The 18242-nt window shown below is 39.5% G+C and overlaps 1 protein-coding gene across 4 annotated transcripts in view; it reads left to right on the plus strand.

The window, feature by feature from the left end:
* Positions 1-18242, plus strand: part of MYO10 (myosin X) — a 189684-nt gene that overhangs the window by 104446 nt on the left and 66996 nt on the right. For all 4 annotated transcript variants that reach the window (XM_039842747.1, XM_039842748.1, XM_039842749.1 and 1 more), the window contains 14 exons: positions 1134-1258; positions 1716-1729; positions 1849-1933; positions 2819-2922; positions 8769-8898; positions 10103-10221; positions 11158-11304; positions 11474-11574; positions 11683-11749; positions 12279-12371; positions 12768-12836; positions 13024-13106; positions 15194-15302; positions 17532-17612. In XM_039842747.1, coding sequence (XP_039698681.1) covers positions 1134-1258; positions 1716-1729; positions 1849-1933; positions 2819-2922; positions 8769-8898; positions 10103-10221; positions 11158-11304; positions 11474-11574; positions 11683-11749; positions 12279-12371; positions 12768-12836; positions 13024-13106; positions 15194-15302; positions 17532-17612 — 1327 coding nt within the window. The remainder of the gene's footprint in view (positions 1-1133; positions 1259-1715; positions 1730-1848; positions 1934-2818; positions 2923-8768; positions 8899-10102; positions 10222-11157; positions 11305-11473; positions 11575-11682; positions 11750-12278; positions 12372-12767; positions 12837-13023; positions 13107-15193; positions 15303-17531; positions 17613-18242) is intronic.

Here is an 18242-nt window from a genome sequence, read left to right on the forward strand (position 1 = left end):
CCCGCTATGGAGCAGTGGGCTGGGCACAGAGACTCTTCAGCATTCGGCCCCTCGAGGTGCCCTGTGAATAGATGGCAGATCACAGTGTAGCCTCGTGTGACAGAAGATCACACATTCCATGACCGTGAGCCTTGGAACTTTGAAAAAGGGCCGTGCGATGAGGTGTCCTGTGAAATCTTATTTCAAATGTGCAGTTGCCCAGTGTCCGATTTATGCCTTGTAAGGTTTTAGAACTAATAGGGACTTTAAGGACCCCGTTATGTAGAAATTAGTCCAGGAGTCCCCAAACTCCAGCCCGACACCTGTATCCTGCAGGCTGTTTTTGGTGTGCTTTTTTTTTTCTTGCATTCAGACTTTATTTTTTTAAATTGTAATGAAATTTGCATAACATAAAATTGATAACATTAAACGTTTTTCAGTGTGCAGCTTAGTGGAATTAGGTGCATTCACATCGTCGTGTAGCCATTTCCACTGTCCACCTCCAGAGCGTTCTCATCTTCCTCCTGCAGCCTGTTCTGTAAATAAAGTTTTACTGGAACATGGATGCTCATTTGTTCCCATATTGTTTATTGCTGCTTCACGCTAGAGCAGCAGAACTCAGTAGTTGCAACAGAGACCCCCCATGGCCCGCAAAGCCAAAAAGATTTATTATCTGGTCCTTTGCGGAAAAGCTTACTGACCCCTGATCTAGTCCGACTACGCGTTACAGTTGGTAAAGACCCCAAGGAGTTAAATGAGTTGCTCTCAGGGCATATATAACAAGCGGGTGGAATTTCCAGGACTGGAACTTGTTTTCCATTCCTAGAATTTGAATAGGGGCTTTTTCTGTGCAATCCCTGGTTTGCGTACATAAGCCCAAACTAATTAGCGCAGGGACCAGCCATCATGGTCTCCTTAACCATGTCGCCTCCTGTGACAACCAGCTGTGACACTGCTCCTTCAAGGTGGACGTGAACAGTAAACCCATGTCAGCAAGGGCTTTGGAACTCTGGTTCTTCTGTAAAGAAACATCATCGCCATAGGTCCTTCTGATTTCAGACTTTTCTTGCAACTGTGTGTCTTGACATTTGTGGGGAAGGTCCTTGCCGTGTTTAGACCTCCCCTAACTCACGCTGTCCTCACCTCCTTCGCAGCCCCATCATGGAAGCGTTCGGCAACGCGAAGACCACGTACAACAGCAACTCCAGTCGCTTCGGGAAGTTCGTGCAGCTGCACATCTGCCAGAAGGGGAATATTCAGGGCGGGAGAATTGTAGATTGTATCCTGTTTCGTTTAGTTTGTTACCTGCAGTCTAGGACTCTGTAGAAACTGTTCTAGTAAGGACAGATGAAGAATGCGAAACATTTCTGTCTGGTTCTACCTAGTTATGTTACTCTACTACTGTGTTTTATCTGTTAATTATTCAAGGAGATAAAAAACCATTTTTCTTTTAGAAATCTGGAAAATTGGATTCCTCATGAAACATCAGATATTTGTTGTTTGGAATCAATTCTGCCAGTTTGGTACCTTCTGGGGCACCATGTGACATGTTCGAAATTGGATTTAGGTGACATAGCCTGTGCTTTGTGGGCTTACCTGTTGTCACGGAAAGTCTCAGTGTCAAAGGAACAGGGAATTGTAATTATTTGGGTTAGAAAGGATCGAAAGGTAAAGGCTACTTGAGCGGGCCGTATCCTGGTTTTGTTCCTTGACTCGCCATTGCTTTTCACATGAAGATTTATTAGAAAAAGTAAGTAAACGTGATTCACTTCACATTTTCTTTCGCAGTAATAATTTTTGGAAATTATTGGTGTGTGCGAATCAAGCAGGGGAAGCATCTCTGACGAGAAGTCTGATCTGTCTCTGCAGAACCGAGTAGTAAGGCAGAACCCTGGGGAGAGGAACTATCATGTATTCTACGCGCTGCTGGCGGGGCTGGGACATGAGCAGAGAGGTGCGTGCACAGGACAGCGGCCGGCAAAGACGCCGTGGCGACTCATTTTCCCTTTAAGAGCCATCAGTACATGGGAAGACATCCGTTTGGACTTTGGTGGTGTTTTTCCACCAATCGAAAGGAAATGAATGAGTACCAAAGGATGTCGAGTTCATCTTATTTTTATTTTTTTCCTCCTCTTTAATCCCCCCGCCCCACCCCTGACCTATGGATGCTGCCGTCTCCCCTTAAGAGCTGGATCTATGAAGGCGGGGCGTCCCCTCCCACACGCTCACAGTGTGCACCCAGGGCCTAGGACCCCTGGTGCACTTCGGGAGACCTGGACCTGGCACACTCGGGGCCTGGTGTCCCCGGGATATAGTCCATGGCTCCACCTGGGGCGTGAACCCAGGACCTTCTGCGTGTAAAGCAGACTTGCTAACTGCTGCACTATGGAGCCAGCCCCGTAGAGTTCATTTTAGAGGTAAATAACAGAGGGAAGATCGTCAGTAAGGAAAGCTTAAATTTTTTGTCTGTTCGTTTCTGGAATCTTGGTACTTTTCTGATTTCAAGGGTATTTATGAAAGTATTTATACTGTATTAGGACTGGTTTTACTTTTAAACCACACCCAAATGAAGCTAATTTCTAAACATTTGATTTTTTAAGAGAAAACAATCAAAATAGGATCCTCACCGATTATTTTTTTCAGTAACATTTTCTACCATCCCGTTGAGTTTAAATTCTATTTTTCCTATTTCATGAATAAAGGAGAACTTTATCTTAAGAGGGGACTATTAGGAGTACAGAATTATTTATGTAGTTTATTTTAACGTCACAAACTGATAACTCAGATTTGATCTTATCCTGCCCTGTCAAATATTGATGCTGTGTTTTTCTTTTTGTAGAAGAATTTTATTTATCTGTGCCAGAAAACTACCACTACTTGAATCAGTCCGGATGCCTAGAAGACAAGACAATCAGTGATCAGGAATCCTTTCGGGAAGTTATTGTAAGTGACTTTTTAATTTTCCCTTATTAAGAGTGACCAAAAGAAAAAAAGCGACTGGTTTCACTTTTTTGTTTCAAAACAATTTTTTTTAAAGAAAAACAAGTCATTACATGTGAACCACTGTTCAAGAATGGTATTTTAAATTTTCTTTCCTAATTTTATTTTGGACCCATAGACTTCTCTCATGACTCAGACTTTCTCCATTCATGATTCATTTATGACTCTTTGCTGGAAAATCATGTGTTAGAATAAATATGAAAACTCATCCTTAGTTTTGGTGAGTTACAAAAAAAGATCCATCTCGGGACTTTTTTACTTTATTTTGTTTTGCTTCTTTCTCGAAGCTGGAGAACAATGCTGGGCGATAGATATTGTTGGTGGTGACAGACTCCTAATTAGGCAAATCATAGTTTCAGTGTGGGTGAAGCTGATTCGCAGCCCGGCCGCCAGGGTGCACTGGGCATCGAGGTGCCTGGAGAAGGTGCTCAGGTGGCTTTCCTCTGCTTTCCTCTTGGGGCATCATTTTCTCGTTCAGATTTTTTTGTTGTTGTTGTTGGCTATGACTTAACTTTTGGAGCATGGCCTAGTTTCAGTGATTGCTGGCTTTTATTTTTAAATTGAAATGATAGGTTTTGGCATTTGAGATTCGGTCTTATGATGAAAGGATATATCATCTAGAAAGGAAGGAAAATTTACACATAAAATTGACATAATGAATGCGCACAGCAAACTTGTAAGTATTCTATTTATAGATGCTTGATATCGACTTTGCAATTACTTTTTCGTGTAGAAATGTCAGTAACAGCTTAGCTGAAGAAGTTTATTGAAATCGGGAACATGTAATTTTTGTTATTATTTGACCTTCTGGAAGTTTTAAGCAATGTAGTCAGAATAGAAAAATAAATGTGCAATTTTTCTGAAAGGAGCCCAAACACTCTTGTTTATAAAAACTAAGATTTTCCCTAAACCTACAAAATTATGAACTGGGGAATGGCTTCAACAATTTTTTGTATCTGTAAAATAAGATTCATTGCAGCAAGCAAAATACATGCTCAAGTGTATTTAGTAATATGGAAATGCTGGAAGATGCAGCATTATACTCTTTTTATTTAAAAAATAAGCATTATATATGTCTGTATAATTATGTGCAGAAAAATATCAGAACAAAATATACTAAAAATGTTACCTCATGAGGCAGAATTCTAGGATTTTATTTTATCCTTTATCATTCTCTTATAACAGTTTTTTAACAGACATATTAACTGTAATGACGATTATATGGTTACATTCCTAAAATCATAATTTCTAGACTGTAGGTATGTAATTATAAGTATCCTTATCAATATCAGCCAGCTCCTCTTTCTGCCTCGTGCATCACTCTGTAACCAGGAGTGACACAGAAATGGTTAAAAGAAGACACTAAACTCTACTGGCTGAGGTTGACTTTACATGTTAAATGCGTCTGAGCACCTGCTCTGTGCCAGACACGGGGACAGCAGTGAGCAAACCACATAGTCCCCGCGTTCTGCTGAAGAAAAGGACTGAGACAGGTTCACTTGTGTTTTTATGTAATTTGTCTCAATATTTCTTTCCAAAGCAAATGCCATTTAAATTTGTTTCTTCATACTTGAATTTCATTCAGCTCTTTTTCCCAGAGTTTTGGAGAGAGAAGGACGGGACCATGTTCTCTTGAGGCTCAAAGACATTCGTTTGCAGAATATGTTAAAATGGTTAATGGAGAAAAATGATTTCTATGAACATGTATAAAAATGTCACCTCTGGTGTTCATTTTTAACTACTAGAAACTCATTATTTTTATCAGTTTTAATGTCAGTATACTCTGGCAGTGGGACCTTTTAAGAATTTTGCTTATTTCGCTGAGAATTTATGTATTTTTAGAATTCATCATTGGCATCAACTGACATTAATATAAATACTTACCTGTGAGGTATCCTCAGCCGCTTTAGGGGGACCTGGGTTTTCTCAGAGCAGAGACAGTGACCATATGCTAAACTGCATAGCCGTTTTCATGCAGCCTTCCAAGTTGCACTATTAATTGTTCAGTTGGGATAAAAAGCTATTGCAAGTCAGCAGTAGCAAGTAATTTATTCTGTTGCCTCATTGACTCACCATTGGCTGATGAAAGTGTGAGGTGAGGTGGGTCTTTGAGCCATAATCTCGTCATTCTCTTCCTTCACAAGTATTGAATGTTTACAGCGTGCCTGGCTGTGGACCAGGGCTGTGGACCATGTTGGCCTTACTAGGCCTATCCATGGGGTTTAAGTGATGTGAGCCCATGCGTATATCTGCATAAATTCATTTGTCATGAGTCAGAGTTATGAAGATTTAAAGGGCTGACTTTATACCTCAGTTCTGTCAAGCTTGGGAACATCAGTCTCGTTCAGTGTTGGAAGACATGGGAATAGAAGCAGATTTTATGTTGTAAAGTAACATGGCCTCATATAACACAACATTACATAATAAATCATTATCCAAGTTCTTACTTGGAAGTTATGCCCAGATTAGCCTAACTCTTCCAGAATGCCAGTCATACCATTTATTCAGGATTCATAAGCGGTGCCTTTGGCTTCTGGAATGACACCTCTCCTCCTCACAGCTGGCTTCTGGGACCCTGAGCAGATGTACTTTTTGGCAGTAAACTCCCCAAAGTCCACCCTTCTTCTCTCTGTCTAATGCGAAGAGCCTGAGGTCCTTAATGGTTGGGACTGTATCACTTATTTGTGTCACACACACACACACACACACACACACACACTTTCACAAACTTTTTTTTAATGTGCTTAATAAAGACTTTATTGGGAATGTTTTGTATAATTTGGTGCCAGTTTTATAACTGAATAGCTGTTTAGCGCTTCTGAGCTAATTTCCGAGGGTTTTTAAACTCTTGAGCCATACTGTCTAGAAAATAAGATAATTACGTTAAGCCTTAAAGTGGCTACTTTTGCCAAATGGGTGGGGATTGCTACTAAAAAGATCTTAAGTAGGACAGTAGGAGACAAAGAATGGAGGCTCCAGCTAGCTGTCTCAGGGCGGCCCCCACAAAGGTGATAATTGCTTGTAGCCATTAAATTACCCCATGGTGCGATTAATGAATTACCACTTATCACCGCACTGCTAACTAATTAATTAATTTATAGTTAGACTTGAAAGTGAAGAAGTCACAAATTTATTAACCCAGTAAACACATTTTATTTGTTTGCTTTCATATCTCTGTGTATAATCTTTGTATTCTTAGAACTTATCGACGAATTTTTTCACGGGGCATCTTTTGATATATTTCATTGGACAGTTTGAAATTTTCTGATACTATAAACTTATTTTATCTTATTTTTTTAGTGTTATATAAAGTTCAGGTTGGTGACTTAAACAGTGAAGGCTTTCATTTGGGGTTATTCTTAGATGAGCTTAGAACATTTTTATAAATTAGTATTGAATATGTCTTGTAATATATGAGGAAAACTTTAATCATAGGAAAAGAAAATAACTTTTGCAAAGCAAAGGTGCTTTATAATTATTTTGCTCATATCTGATTTGGTCCTTATCACTGTTTTAAGAATCTTGAGCAAGATAAATTATTCTGCATTTCTTAGCCGTATTTCTTTGCCTTTAGAATAAGTAAATTTGAATGATTATTTTTCCATAGGCCTTTTTTCTTGATAAACACTTGACTAATTGCATAGTTGTTATTCTTTGCATCAATTTGTTTATACCTATGAAATGAGAGTCTTCTCACCCTTGATTAAATAATTCATGGTCTTTTTATTTTTTTATAATCAACTTTATTGAGATATAATGCACATGTAATAAAATGCTCCCACTTAAAGTAATACATTTTGATGAATTTTTAATTTACACACTCATGCATTCATAACCACAGTCAAAGTAAAGGGCACTTCTATACTCCAAAAGTTCCTTGTGTTCCTACACAGACAGTCCCAGCCACCCCACCACCCCTACCCTAAGAAACCACTGATCTTTCAGTCACTGTAGTATAGATTTGGTTTTTCTAGTTTCATATGCATGAAATCGCACAGAATATATTCTCTTGTGTCAAGCTTCTTTTCACTCATCCACATCACACATAACAATTCATTTCTTTTTATGGTGAGTAGTGTCCCATTGAATAGACAGCAGTTTATTCATTCACCTATTTATTGTTGTAAAAATGTTATTGTAAAAAATATGTCAACAACGTTCAAAGAGGTGACAGAACGTAATATATTTTACAAAACTGTTGAGTTTTTTTTTTTTGGAACAAATTTTCAGCATTGAAATTATGGGAGATTCCACAGCAAATTTCTTTCTTTCTTTTTTTTTTTTCCCCCCCTTTTAATGTCTTATGAAAGTAACAGAGTTGGATGGTCCTAGTCTTTGGGTTCATTAGGCCTGACTTCGACTCTCGGTCGTCCAAGTCTGAGAAAGATGTAATCTCTCTGATCTTTGTGATATTGTGTACACATGGCTCAGCACAGCACTGCCACATAGCCTCGTTTTCTAAAATGATTATACTAATTTATAGCACCGATGACCTGTGCCTGTGTCTCCCAGTTTCTCCAATTTTAGATTTATCTTTCAGAATTTTTTTGCTAGTTTAGTAGACATGGCCTCAGATTTTCTTTAATTTGTGCATGTTTCATTCATTCCTAGGAAAAGGGAACACTGTAGATTTGCACTTCCTCCTATAAGAAAGGGCCTGTTTTATTTGTGTCATTCATGTGTCTCCTGGCATAGCTATTGCTCCTTCCCTTACAATTTTTTCTTTTAATTCTGTTCCTCTCTCTATTGTTTTTGCCCTTTGTTTCAACTTCATTGCGTTTTCCTCGTAAAGAAATTGTACGGTTCACAATTCAAAATCTCCAGTTGTTTCCTTTTGCAATTTCTCTTCAAAGTGGTGCGTGATTTCGTTCTTCCCAGTCTCCCGTGGTCTTTGTAGTGGTTCGGGGTCCAGGTTCTTTTTCTAGGTCATTTTCAGCAGTGTCGTTAGAATTCGGTCCTCATTCATGTGTGTGGAGGGGTCGCTTTTTTCCTGACAAGAATATGGCTCCTAAATCACGTTAGAAAATAAGCAAGCAAATCTCAGATATAATTCAGAAGACGCCTGACTGGAGTTGTTTAGATACATATTGTTGGGAACAAAGCTTCTGTAGGTACCTGTGTATTTTTATTTTTTCCCAAAACAGCATTATATTAACTTTCATTTACCATCCAGAGGCCAAGACCTTAAAAATCCTTTGGGGAAATGAAAATTAGAGATGTGATGAATGTCTAGGGAAGAGAGGTCTAGACCCATTCATACGTTCCATCTGTATCTGTTAGAAAAGGAACAGAATACTCTCCTATCTACGGAGTTCCTGACAGAATTTCATTCCACCTCTTTGGGTCCCCTCTTTGTTTAACCATGAAGGCAAGGCCCCCGAGTTTACCCTGGAGCACTAATTTTACACCCCCTCCTCCACTGAATTACCCCCCTCCCAATTTTTTACGTGTAAAAAAGTAATGTTCCATTATGCTTTGATATTTGTAGAAAAAAGTGTTTATCACCATCATTGCTGTGACTCTCTTAGGTAATTCTTTCGTGACGTGAGTAGGAAGCGTATACATGAGGCAGATATTTGTTTTTATTTCATCGATTGGGTTCTGTCTGTGCATTCGACAGTCCTTTCTTAATACCATGTTCTTCTGTGTGCACCTCTGTATATCGTTGAGAAGTGAGTGCTCATGCATCCCTTTGAGAACAATACCTAATGATTTTATTAAGTAATGAGCAATTTTTCATTTTCTTTAGTATGGGAGGAAAAAAAAAAACCACGTTTATTTTCTTCCAGACGGCAATGGAAGTAATGCAGTTTAGCAAGGAAGAAGTTCGGGAGGTTTTGAGGTTGCTTGCTGGTATATTACATCTTGGGAACATAGAATTCATCACAGCTGGTGGGGCACAGGTCTCCTTCAAAACGGGTAAGATTGCCTCCTCCCTCTCTCCTTTCTTTCCTTGGCTTTTTCCTCATAGGAAGCTTCGACCTAAAATATTTACTGTCTGGCCTTTTATAGAAAAAACTTTCTGACCCCTGGAATCGAGAGCTACTGAACTTAGTACATAATGTGAGCTGTCAGCTAGCAAAGGGTCAAGACATACGAGACATTATTATAGAATGGGAAGGGGGCTGTGTTCTCCTTACTGAAAAAGAAAGAAAATGGGCCCCATAAGAGGAAATTGGAGTAACAAGGATGAGATGTAGGGAAAATGTTATGAGTTAGGGGCATGTTGTCACCACAGTTTTATGTAGTTACTGGGTGGTGGTGTAGTGTGATGGTTCATACCATTAGTTTTCAAGCCAAAATGCTTTGTACATATAGCCTGGTTCTGCCTCAAGCTGTTTCCTTGGGTTATTTATCCCCTTGACTTTTGGTCCATAGAGTACCTCAGAGATGTGGGTCATAGCTGTTTTTTGGGGGGGTAGGGTGAGGGGAGGGTCATATTTGTTGATGTTTACCACACTAGGAATTAAAACTGAGGCATTTAAAAAAATGTATTCCAAAATAAACCACAATAAACCCATTGCATATTAAAATAAATATGTTTTTATTTAAAAGACTATTTTCCAAAACTGAGGACAGCGACATGGTTTTACAGTTTTGCAGGTTTCTTTAATATCTAATGTCATGGAGGACAGCTGCATGCTCATATCCGCTTTTGCATCTTTTCTCTTGAGAGACCCCATGTCATGTAGCCACTGGCGAAATCATCTGTATGCTGATGAGGGAATGAGAGTGGAAAAGCAAATAACATCCTAGTATTATTACTGAAAAGAGTCATGACCTCACAAACCTCTGACAGGGTCTTAGGGACCCCTCTACCCTTGGGGTCTCTGGATTACACTTGATCCAAGCACCAGATTCTTTGGTACTAACTAACCTATGACTCGATAAAGGAGTGAATAACTTACCAATAAAATGTGTGAACACACAGTGTAAATATATATATGCCTTACTGTTAAAAAAAAAACAAAAAGTGTGTTCCAGAAATTCTGCCTGAAGAGTTTAGGAGTGTTCTCTGCTTTAACGCGTCGCTGTGTGTAGTTAGCTTTCAACCCACTTGGGGTCCCCTGGCCTGTTCCTTCTCAGGGCTGGGGTCCTCATTTGCCTTGTTCTGCATTTCCAGCCTTGGGCAGGTCTGCAGAGTTACTCGGGCTGGACCCGGCACAGCTCACAGACGCTCTGACTCAGAGGTCGATGTTCCTCAGGGGGGAAGAGATCCTCACGCCTCTCAACGTTCAGCAGGTACACACACTTTGTCATCGAAGCTTGTTTTTAAAAGACACTCCTGGGTTTTCAGATCTGTGGCTTTGATTCAAGTAGGTGACTACAGCAAACCTTTTAAATGAGTTTGGTTCATGATCAAAATAAAGATATCTATTTCGAGGGAAACAGATAAAGTTAATGAGTTATTTCTTAAGAGACGATGAAGCTACATCTTGAAGGGGTTTGGGTCTTGTGCAGATGGCTTGTGTTGGAATATTGACTCTTCCACGTATTACTACTTGTTCTTGGGAAATTTGTTCACTGTGCCTCAGTTTCCTGCCGTGTAAGACAGGAATAATTTTTGTGCCTGATTCATAGGGTTCTTGTAAAGATAATGATAAAAAATATATGCTAAGTGCTTATTGATTGTCACAGAATAAGAACTAAACATTAACTATGGTAATTTATTATTATATATTAAAACAGTGCAACAGTATGTTGTATATTACTTATTTTTGCCTCTGCTCCTGCCTGGAGCCACTTATATGTTCTACTCGATCAAATCTGTTTTTGATTGGATAAGTAAAAAATGCTAACCACATACTGTGAAGAAAACTTTTATGTGTACAGAGTAAAACAGGAGGAGATGATGAAAATGAAAAAAATCAGTTTTCATTATGGTTTTAAACCTGATAAAATTTGTAGCTAGATCTATTGGTTCAGACTCTTTCCTGTAACTCAACATATAAAGTTGCCTTTGGAGCTTGATATTTAAAGGGATTCTTGGTGCATCTTACTGTAAAGAAAATAAGCGAGCTCCAGTTTATCTTTTCTTTCAAGTGTTGATTTACTTAACATCGGGGGCACAGGTGCCACCTCCGTTCAGTGCGTGTGTGTCCCAAGGTCCCCAGAGTCGGACAGGGATGGACTTGCCTGCCCGGGCTGTTTGTCGTGACCACGTCCCCTCCCCCTCAGGCCGTAGACAGCAGAGACTCCCTGGCCATGGCACTTTACGCACGCTGCTTCGAGTGGGTGATCAAGAAGATCAACAGCAGGATCAAAGGCAAAGACGACTTTAAGTCTATTGGCATTCTCGACATCTTCGGGTTTGAAAACTTTGAGGTATGCTTCCAACGAGTGGGACTCGTGGATTCTTTTCTGTCCACTTATTGGCTGGTCTTAAATCTTTTCTAACAGACGTTGGTATTTTTCTCTGTGGATTTTTGTTGTGTTCTTCACCTCTAATGTAATACAGCAATAAAGATACCTGTCGAATGGTTTCTCCCCTTAGGTTAACCACTTCGAACAGTTCAATATAAATTATGCAAATGAGAAACTTCAGGAATATTTCAACAAGCATATTTTTTCTTTAGAACAACTAGAATATAGCAGGTAAGTACTCATAGATTCTAATTCAAATTTTTAAAAAATCAGCCACTGTATCGGATAGCTTGAAAGCTGTATGTCACTGTAACTCAGCCCTTTTTAATCCTTCTACAGGGAAGGATTAGTGTGGGAAGATATTGACTGGATAGACAATGGAGAATGCCTAGATTTGATCGAGAAGGTAATATATTGTTGAAGGGTTGTTACAGTCCCAAGGGTGTCTATCTGGGCTGATTCATGTTTATGGAAACGAAATAGCTTGTGTGAACAAGTACATCAAAGATGTGAACGTTTAGAATACAGTGGACCATTTGGAAACCAATGTAAATGTGCCAGGTTGAATTTAAATACTTGGCTGCTTCGAGACTATTGTCTCACTGAACTCAATACTTTAGAATCAGCGATGTGCAAATTGGCTTCACCTAGATTTTAGGTCAGCATCAAAAGCCTTGCCAGTACCAGTCATAGACTGGCTGATTGTCAAAGTTTTGTCCACAAAATTTTAGTGGGTTCAGTTTTTTAAAAATATATGTTTATGTGGAATTTAAATATATTGGATTTCCTTATAGTGTTATTCTGAATTTTTTTATTCTAAGAAGTTACTATGCCTTTTTTTTTAGTCACTTATTTGATAGAGAGAAAAGGAGCTCTGGAATATTTTGAGGGATACATTTAACTCTTTATTCATTTAACCTTTTTTACTCTTCTAGAAACTTGGCCTGCTAGCCCTTATCAATGAAGAAAGCCATTTTCCTCAAGCCACGGACAGCACCTTATTGGAGAAGTTACACAATCAACACGCTGTATGTCAGGATCTGCCAATTCTTAATTATGTCTGAATAGCAAATCTGTGGATTAACATTACATATGAGATATTTCTGTGCCATTATCGCCATTGTGCCTCCCACGTTTAATTTCTTTTCTCAAACCAGTCGCCGCCTTCTCTGATTGCTAGAACTAAATTGAAATAAACCAAAGGAATAGATTTGGGACTCTTTGTCAGAATATGCCCATGTTTAGGTTATAATGACACAGACAAGAGTTACATGGTTTTGATAAAGCGTATCACACGCTACGTCCTAAACCTTGATACTTGGTAGATTTTAAGTTGTTTTCAGTGTTGGAGTTAGTTTTTGCTGGGAGTCAATGGAAATCAGTAAACGAAACTATAAGCAAGTTTGTATTTGCTTTTTTATTAGAATAACCACTTTTACGTGAAGCCCAGAGTTGCAGTCAACAATTTTGGAGTGAAACACTACGCTGGAGAGGTAACTCCTTAATTAAGATCTTTATCAATACTGGCCCATTTGGTATTTAGAGAAACAGTAATTTCAGAAGTCTATCATAAAGATATTGAAAGGACCTCATGGGTCTCGCTTTTTAAAAGAGATGCTTATGACCCGAAATTATTCTTTTGGTCAATTCTGCTTTCTCTCTTATTTTTTTCAAAACCAGGTGCAGTATGACGTCCGGGGCATCTTGGAGAAGAACAGAGACACCTTTAGAGATGATCTTCTCAACTTGCTCAGAGAAAGCCGGTATGTCAGTCTCCTCCCCGAGACGTCCTTAGCAAGCAAAGTAATCTTTGTGCAAATGCTTTTAATCACGAATATAGAAAAAAGTAATATGGAAGCAGCTCGGTTTACCATCATATTCCCTGGGCCATATTTCATCAATAAAATGACCAACAGATATAAAATAGTGTTAGTAACAGTGATGACCATTTAACGAGGTACCGTAAGAACAGCAAACCTGTGAGTTAGGGACTATTATTAATCCTGTTATGCAGATGAGGAAACTGAGTCTGGAGTGGTTAAGTGACTAGCCCAGCATCCCACAACTAGTTTCGGTGCGTTCTGCTTGGCCCAGGACCCTACGATCTTAACCAGTACGAGCCGCGTTCTTCATGACCATCTTAGAGCTATGCGTCAAACTGATTTCAGCCTTGGGTTTTGTGGAACCCCTTTGTCCCTTGTTAATGTAAATGATGTCAAGAAAAATAAACAGGTATTAATTCAGCTAAAATTTATTACACATTCATTTATTCATGCATGAATTGTAAATTAAATCAATAGTAGAATAGTTTAGCTATTTTGTATATCTTAAGCCAGGAGGCTTTGTGAGAGAGAACAGTAAGCCCGAGTTAGAGCTTTCAATACCTGTGTCAGATCCAGAGTGAATCTATAACGGAAACAAACTTTTAATATCTAAGGAAGGAAAGTAATACTTTTAGGAATGTCAGTGCCAGATGGCCTCCCTGTCACTTACATAGCTGTGAATTGGGGAGAACGGAGCCCATCTAAAGTGTCAGCTTAGCTCAGAACTGGAAGTGCTCGGTCTTTAAAAGTTGCAACTCTCTTATCTGAAGATTTCCTGTTTTTTGACATTTTCAGCCATTTTTAATTTTAGATGAGTTTTCGGACCTGTAAAGAAAAAAAAAATGGCGACGTTTTAAAAACACCATAGCATTTTATCTGTCCAATCAGTTTCTTGGTTATGAGACGGTTTGAAGTCAAAGCAATGTCTTGATGTTGAGTAGAAGCTTTTTGGTGTGGTGTGGAGATCAGCAAGCTGGCGTTTGCTGGTTGCCTCTGTGAGCACAGAAAGTGGTTTTGCGACTGGAATAAGGAACTTTTCTGCTTCAGCCCCAGGTTCTCTCTGCAAACCGAGGGGCTTGGGCTACTTGCTTACTCTGCTCTTTCACTTTTGACATCTGTGACATTTTAATGGAACCCGAGCTTTTCTCCAGAGGGCTCACATCACTGATGGAGAACATCAAAGAAGCGAGCGTGAAATAATAGCACCCTGGAACAGAACCGTAAAAGGGTTGGGGCAAAGTGAGAAGCGACTGACCTTGCCACCTTGGGCCCAGGCATTGTCCCCACCTTTTCCTTGTCTTGGTGAAGCCACCAAACACCCCCACTTTATAGTCCATGGAAGGAAGATAAAGTTATCGAGAAGCCTTTTACTTTATCAGTAGTGACGGTGAATTCTGTAGCACGTTCAGTAATAGTAACAGCTACCAACACCAGCACTTAGGATGCGCCTGGCGCCATGCTCAGCTTTTTGTGTACATTTCCTCATTTCATTCTCATACCGGAGTTATGGGATCAATTCCAAAATCGCCCCCATTTTTCAGATGATAAAACCGAGGCCTAGAGAGAGGCAAGTATCCTGCCCAAGCCACGCAGCTAGGTACTGGTGGAGGCAGGATTTGAACCCCGGACCGCTTCACTCCATCATTAGCACCTTTCCATCTGTTAATTGGTTGAATTTTGCAGCACGGTGAGATGTGCAAAACAAACATCCCCCTTCTCCAGGCGATCAAGACAACAGAAGCTTGGGTGGTGCTCCCTAACACACAGCACTCCTAAGTGGGCTGTCACTCGGGGGCACTTTCATCCCAGTCCACCTCTCTCCTGCAGGACTAGTGCTCTGAAGGCGGCCACATGTTTTTCCCAGTGCCTAAAGCTCTTTGGCATGGTCGGTTTGAGATCTTTGGAAGCTGTCTTAGCTCTTCTAGGCCTCGGTGTGTTACTGTCAGTGGGAAAATGCATTATAATTACAGTAATCCAGCACCTAATTGTTGGGTGTGTGCCCCTCACGGTCCTCTGTGCTCTCAAAGGTTCGACTTCATCTATGACCTATTTGAACACGTTTCGAGCCGCAATAACCAGGATACCTTGAAATGTGGAAGCAAACATCGGCGGCCCACGGTCAGCTCACAATTCAAGGTTAGTCTGCACTGCTGGCTTTGGTGAGTCGATCAAAATTGGGATTTAAGAATTGAAAATTGGAACTAGGGACGTGAGCTCTATGAGAATGCTTTTTTTGTTGATATTATTTTTTTAAACCAGACTTCTTTAGAAATATACTTTTTTTCTGAGTCAGAGGAAAACATGCAGCTCTCTTTTTGTTGTTAAAAATAAATAACTTCTTATTCTAAGCTTATGAAATAGCATTTCTTCTTAAGAAGGACTGCTTGGTCATGTGGGATCACTCTGATCTGCATTTAGATGATCTTATAAAAACAGTATATTTCTTCCCAGCTCTGGAGTTTTGTAACTAGTAATAACTAGTAATAATAACCAAGTACATATTTAAATAAGATCAGTGTCAGTTACCCTGTCCAGATGTTCAGAATTCAAAGAAAACAAGGAACATTTTTATTTTCATTTTAAATATGTAAGCATTTTATGTAGTATAGAGGTAGAGCATGTGATGGCCATTTCCCCAACTTAATCCTAATAAGAAGGCAGATAGAGGCGCAGCATTAGAAAATCTGCCCTCTGTGGGGCTGTCTTTCTTTGACTCACAGTTGAATGCATCGGGCAGGGGTCTGTGTGAGATCTGCTGTACAGTGTGGTTGATGATGAGCCAGATACGCCCAGTGTGGCCGACAGTGCTGGGTAATGTGATCACATGAGAGCAGGTTTGACCCTGATAGAATAAGAATCACTATCATTTATGATAAACTTATTATGTGTCCATCCTTGGGCTAATCACTTTACGTTATCTTATTCGCTTCTCCCATAATCTTGTAAGTACATGTTATTGTTTCCATTTTATAGATGAGGACACTGAGGTTTATAAAACAGAAACCCATTCAGTCTCTCTAAAGACTGAAGCTAAGGTTTGAGTTAAACCTAGTTCTGTCTGATTCTAAAACCTAGATGCTTCGTCTTCCAGTGGAGCTTTCTTTTTCTATGGCAGTATTGTCTGGAGTTGTCTTGGAAGGCTCTGTGGATATTTGGGAATTAAATTGGACCAGGAATCAAGGAAATGGAAAAGAGCAGGTGGACCTTCAGGGTAGAGAAGGAGCCGTGAGACAGGAATGTGAGTGCAGCCCCTGGAGGACTGTGAGTAGATAGGGGTCACCTGACCAGATTCCTTGTAGGAAGTTCAGTTTGTACCAGAATATGAAGGGCCATGAAAGCCAGGCCATTTCATCATCTGTGGAAAAACCTGAAAGCTTTCTAAGCAGAGAAGTCACTAATCAATGTAGTGTTGTCGACAGCCAGTTTCTTCAGCAAATTTGTAAGAAAAGAGACAGAGATGGAGGAGGAAACCAATGGATTAAAACAGACTTAAAAGACGTATCGTGAACCTCACTTGCATTCTGATATCAAAGAACAAAGCATTTAAAAGTTGTGAAATTTGTGACAGTTAAGTATTTTAATGTGAAACTTGAGACAGGTGTACTTTTTAATATTAATATTAAGGAATTTATGTTTAATCTTTTTAGGATGATGTTATGGATATGATGACCAGTATATGTTTTAAAGTGATTAGCCATTCATGATACATATTGAAATACGGAGGGATGAAGTAAATAATAGGATGGCTGGAATTTGCTTTTCTGCAAGGGGTGGGCGTAGTACGTACTAAGGCAGGGGGCACATGCAATGGAATTGGCCACGAGCTGAGCTGAAGGCGATGACGAGCCCTCATTCCACGCCGTCTGCTTTGGTAAATGTCAAAAAAATTCTTCCCAATGACAAAATAACTTAAAAAAGAAAAGGCAGTATTACAGAAGATTGATCTGCCTGGTGATTTAAAGGGAAGAGTGAGAAATCATGGCTCAAAGACCAGCGAGGGACTGGTGTAGATTGTCATTTTGGTGGAAATAATGCCTTAGGAGGCCCGAAGGCAGTGGGAGGGTGCTCAGATTTTCTGTACTAAACATCGAAATATCCTAGGGTGGTTTAACAGGATGAGTTTTTTTTTAATGGCACTATTTCAAGGAAGGGACAGTTGAGTGTGTATACTGTATTGTGAAATAATTTCAGTGTCAATGAATTATAATATCTTGATTTTATATTAGAATGACCCATAATTAGAAATAAAAATATTCCCATGATTAATGTTCTTTGTGTTTCTGATAAATGCCTACAGTGCTGAGAAATGTAAAGAACCACAAACTGAGAGACTAAATCAACCTCAACTTTTTTCTTTTCTGATAGGACTCTCTGCATTCGCTAATGGCCACGCTAAGCTCCTCTAATCCTTTCTTTGTTCGCTGCCTCAAGCCAAACATGCAGAAGGTAAGACGTAGGACAGTTCTCCACTGAGACCTGTCTTTAAGGACCCTGCCTCCTGGGGTTGTCACTCACAGATTTGCTTTCTCCTAGGTCCTTTCATTATAGGTGGCTGGAAACATATGGTATCATTATAACCTAACACTACTAAATGGGCGAATTCCCTTTGTCTCTTGGGCCTGTTTGTCTGCTTTTGAATGATGCCACTAAGTTTCAGAGCAATTTAGTTGAAAATGAAACATTGTGAAGCCTCAATTTTTTTTTTTTTTAAGCATTTGGTGTGACATTCTTGCGCAAGCTTCTATTTTAGAAGAAATGGTGTATTTTTTTTGTGGTTGATTTTCTTTTATTTCTTTCTGCTTTGTTGTCAAACGTGGTGAAGCGTCTGTATTCTGAGTGGTAATGCTGAATTTTACGGACTTTAACTGGGTGGTCCTAATTTGAAAACTCCTGAAAGGTTGTCATCATGAGCTTTCATTCTAAGCTACATGATTTTAGATTTTTAATGCCATATCCTAATCAGAAACAATGTGAGCTTTAAAAGTAAAAGCTATCTGAATAAAGCCGAGTCCAAGACTGAAACGGGCAGCTTGCCTTAGAGTTTGTTAAAAATCGAAATTCTCTTGATTTGGCCAA

The sequence above is a fragment of the Pteropus medius genome, unplaced genomic scaffold (genome assembly GCF_902729225.1).
Source record: "Pteropus medius unplaced genomic scaffold, Ma_sr-lr_union100, whole genome shotgun sequence".
Lineage (NCBI taxonomy): Eukaryota > Metazoa > Chordata > Mammalia > Chiroptera > Pteropodidae > Pteropus > Pteropus medius.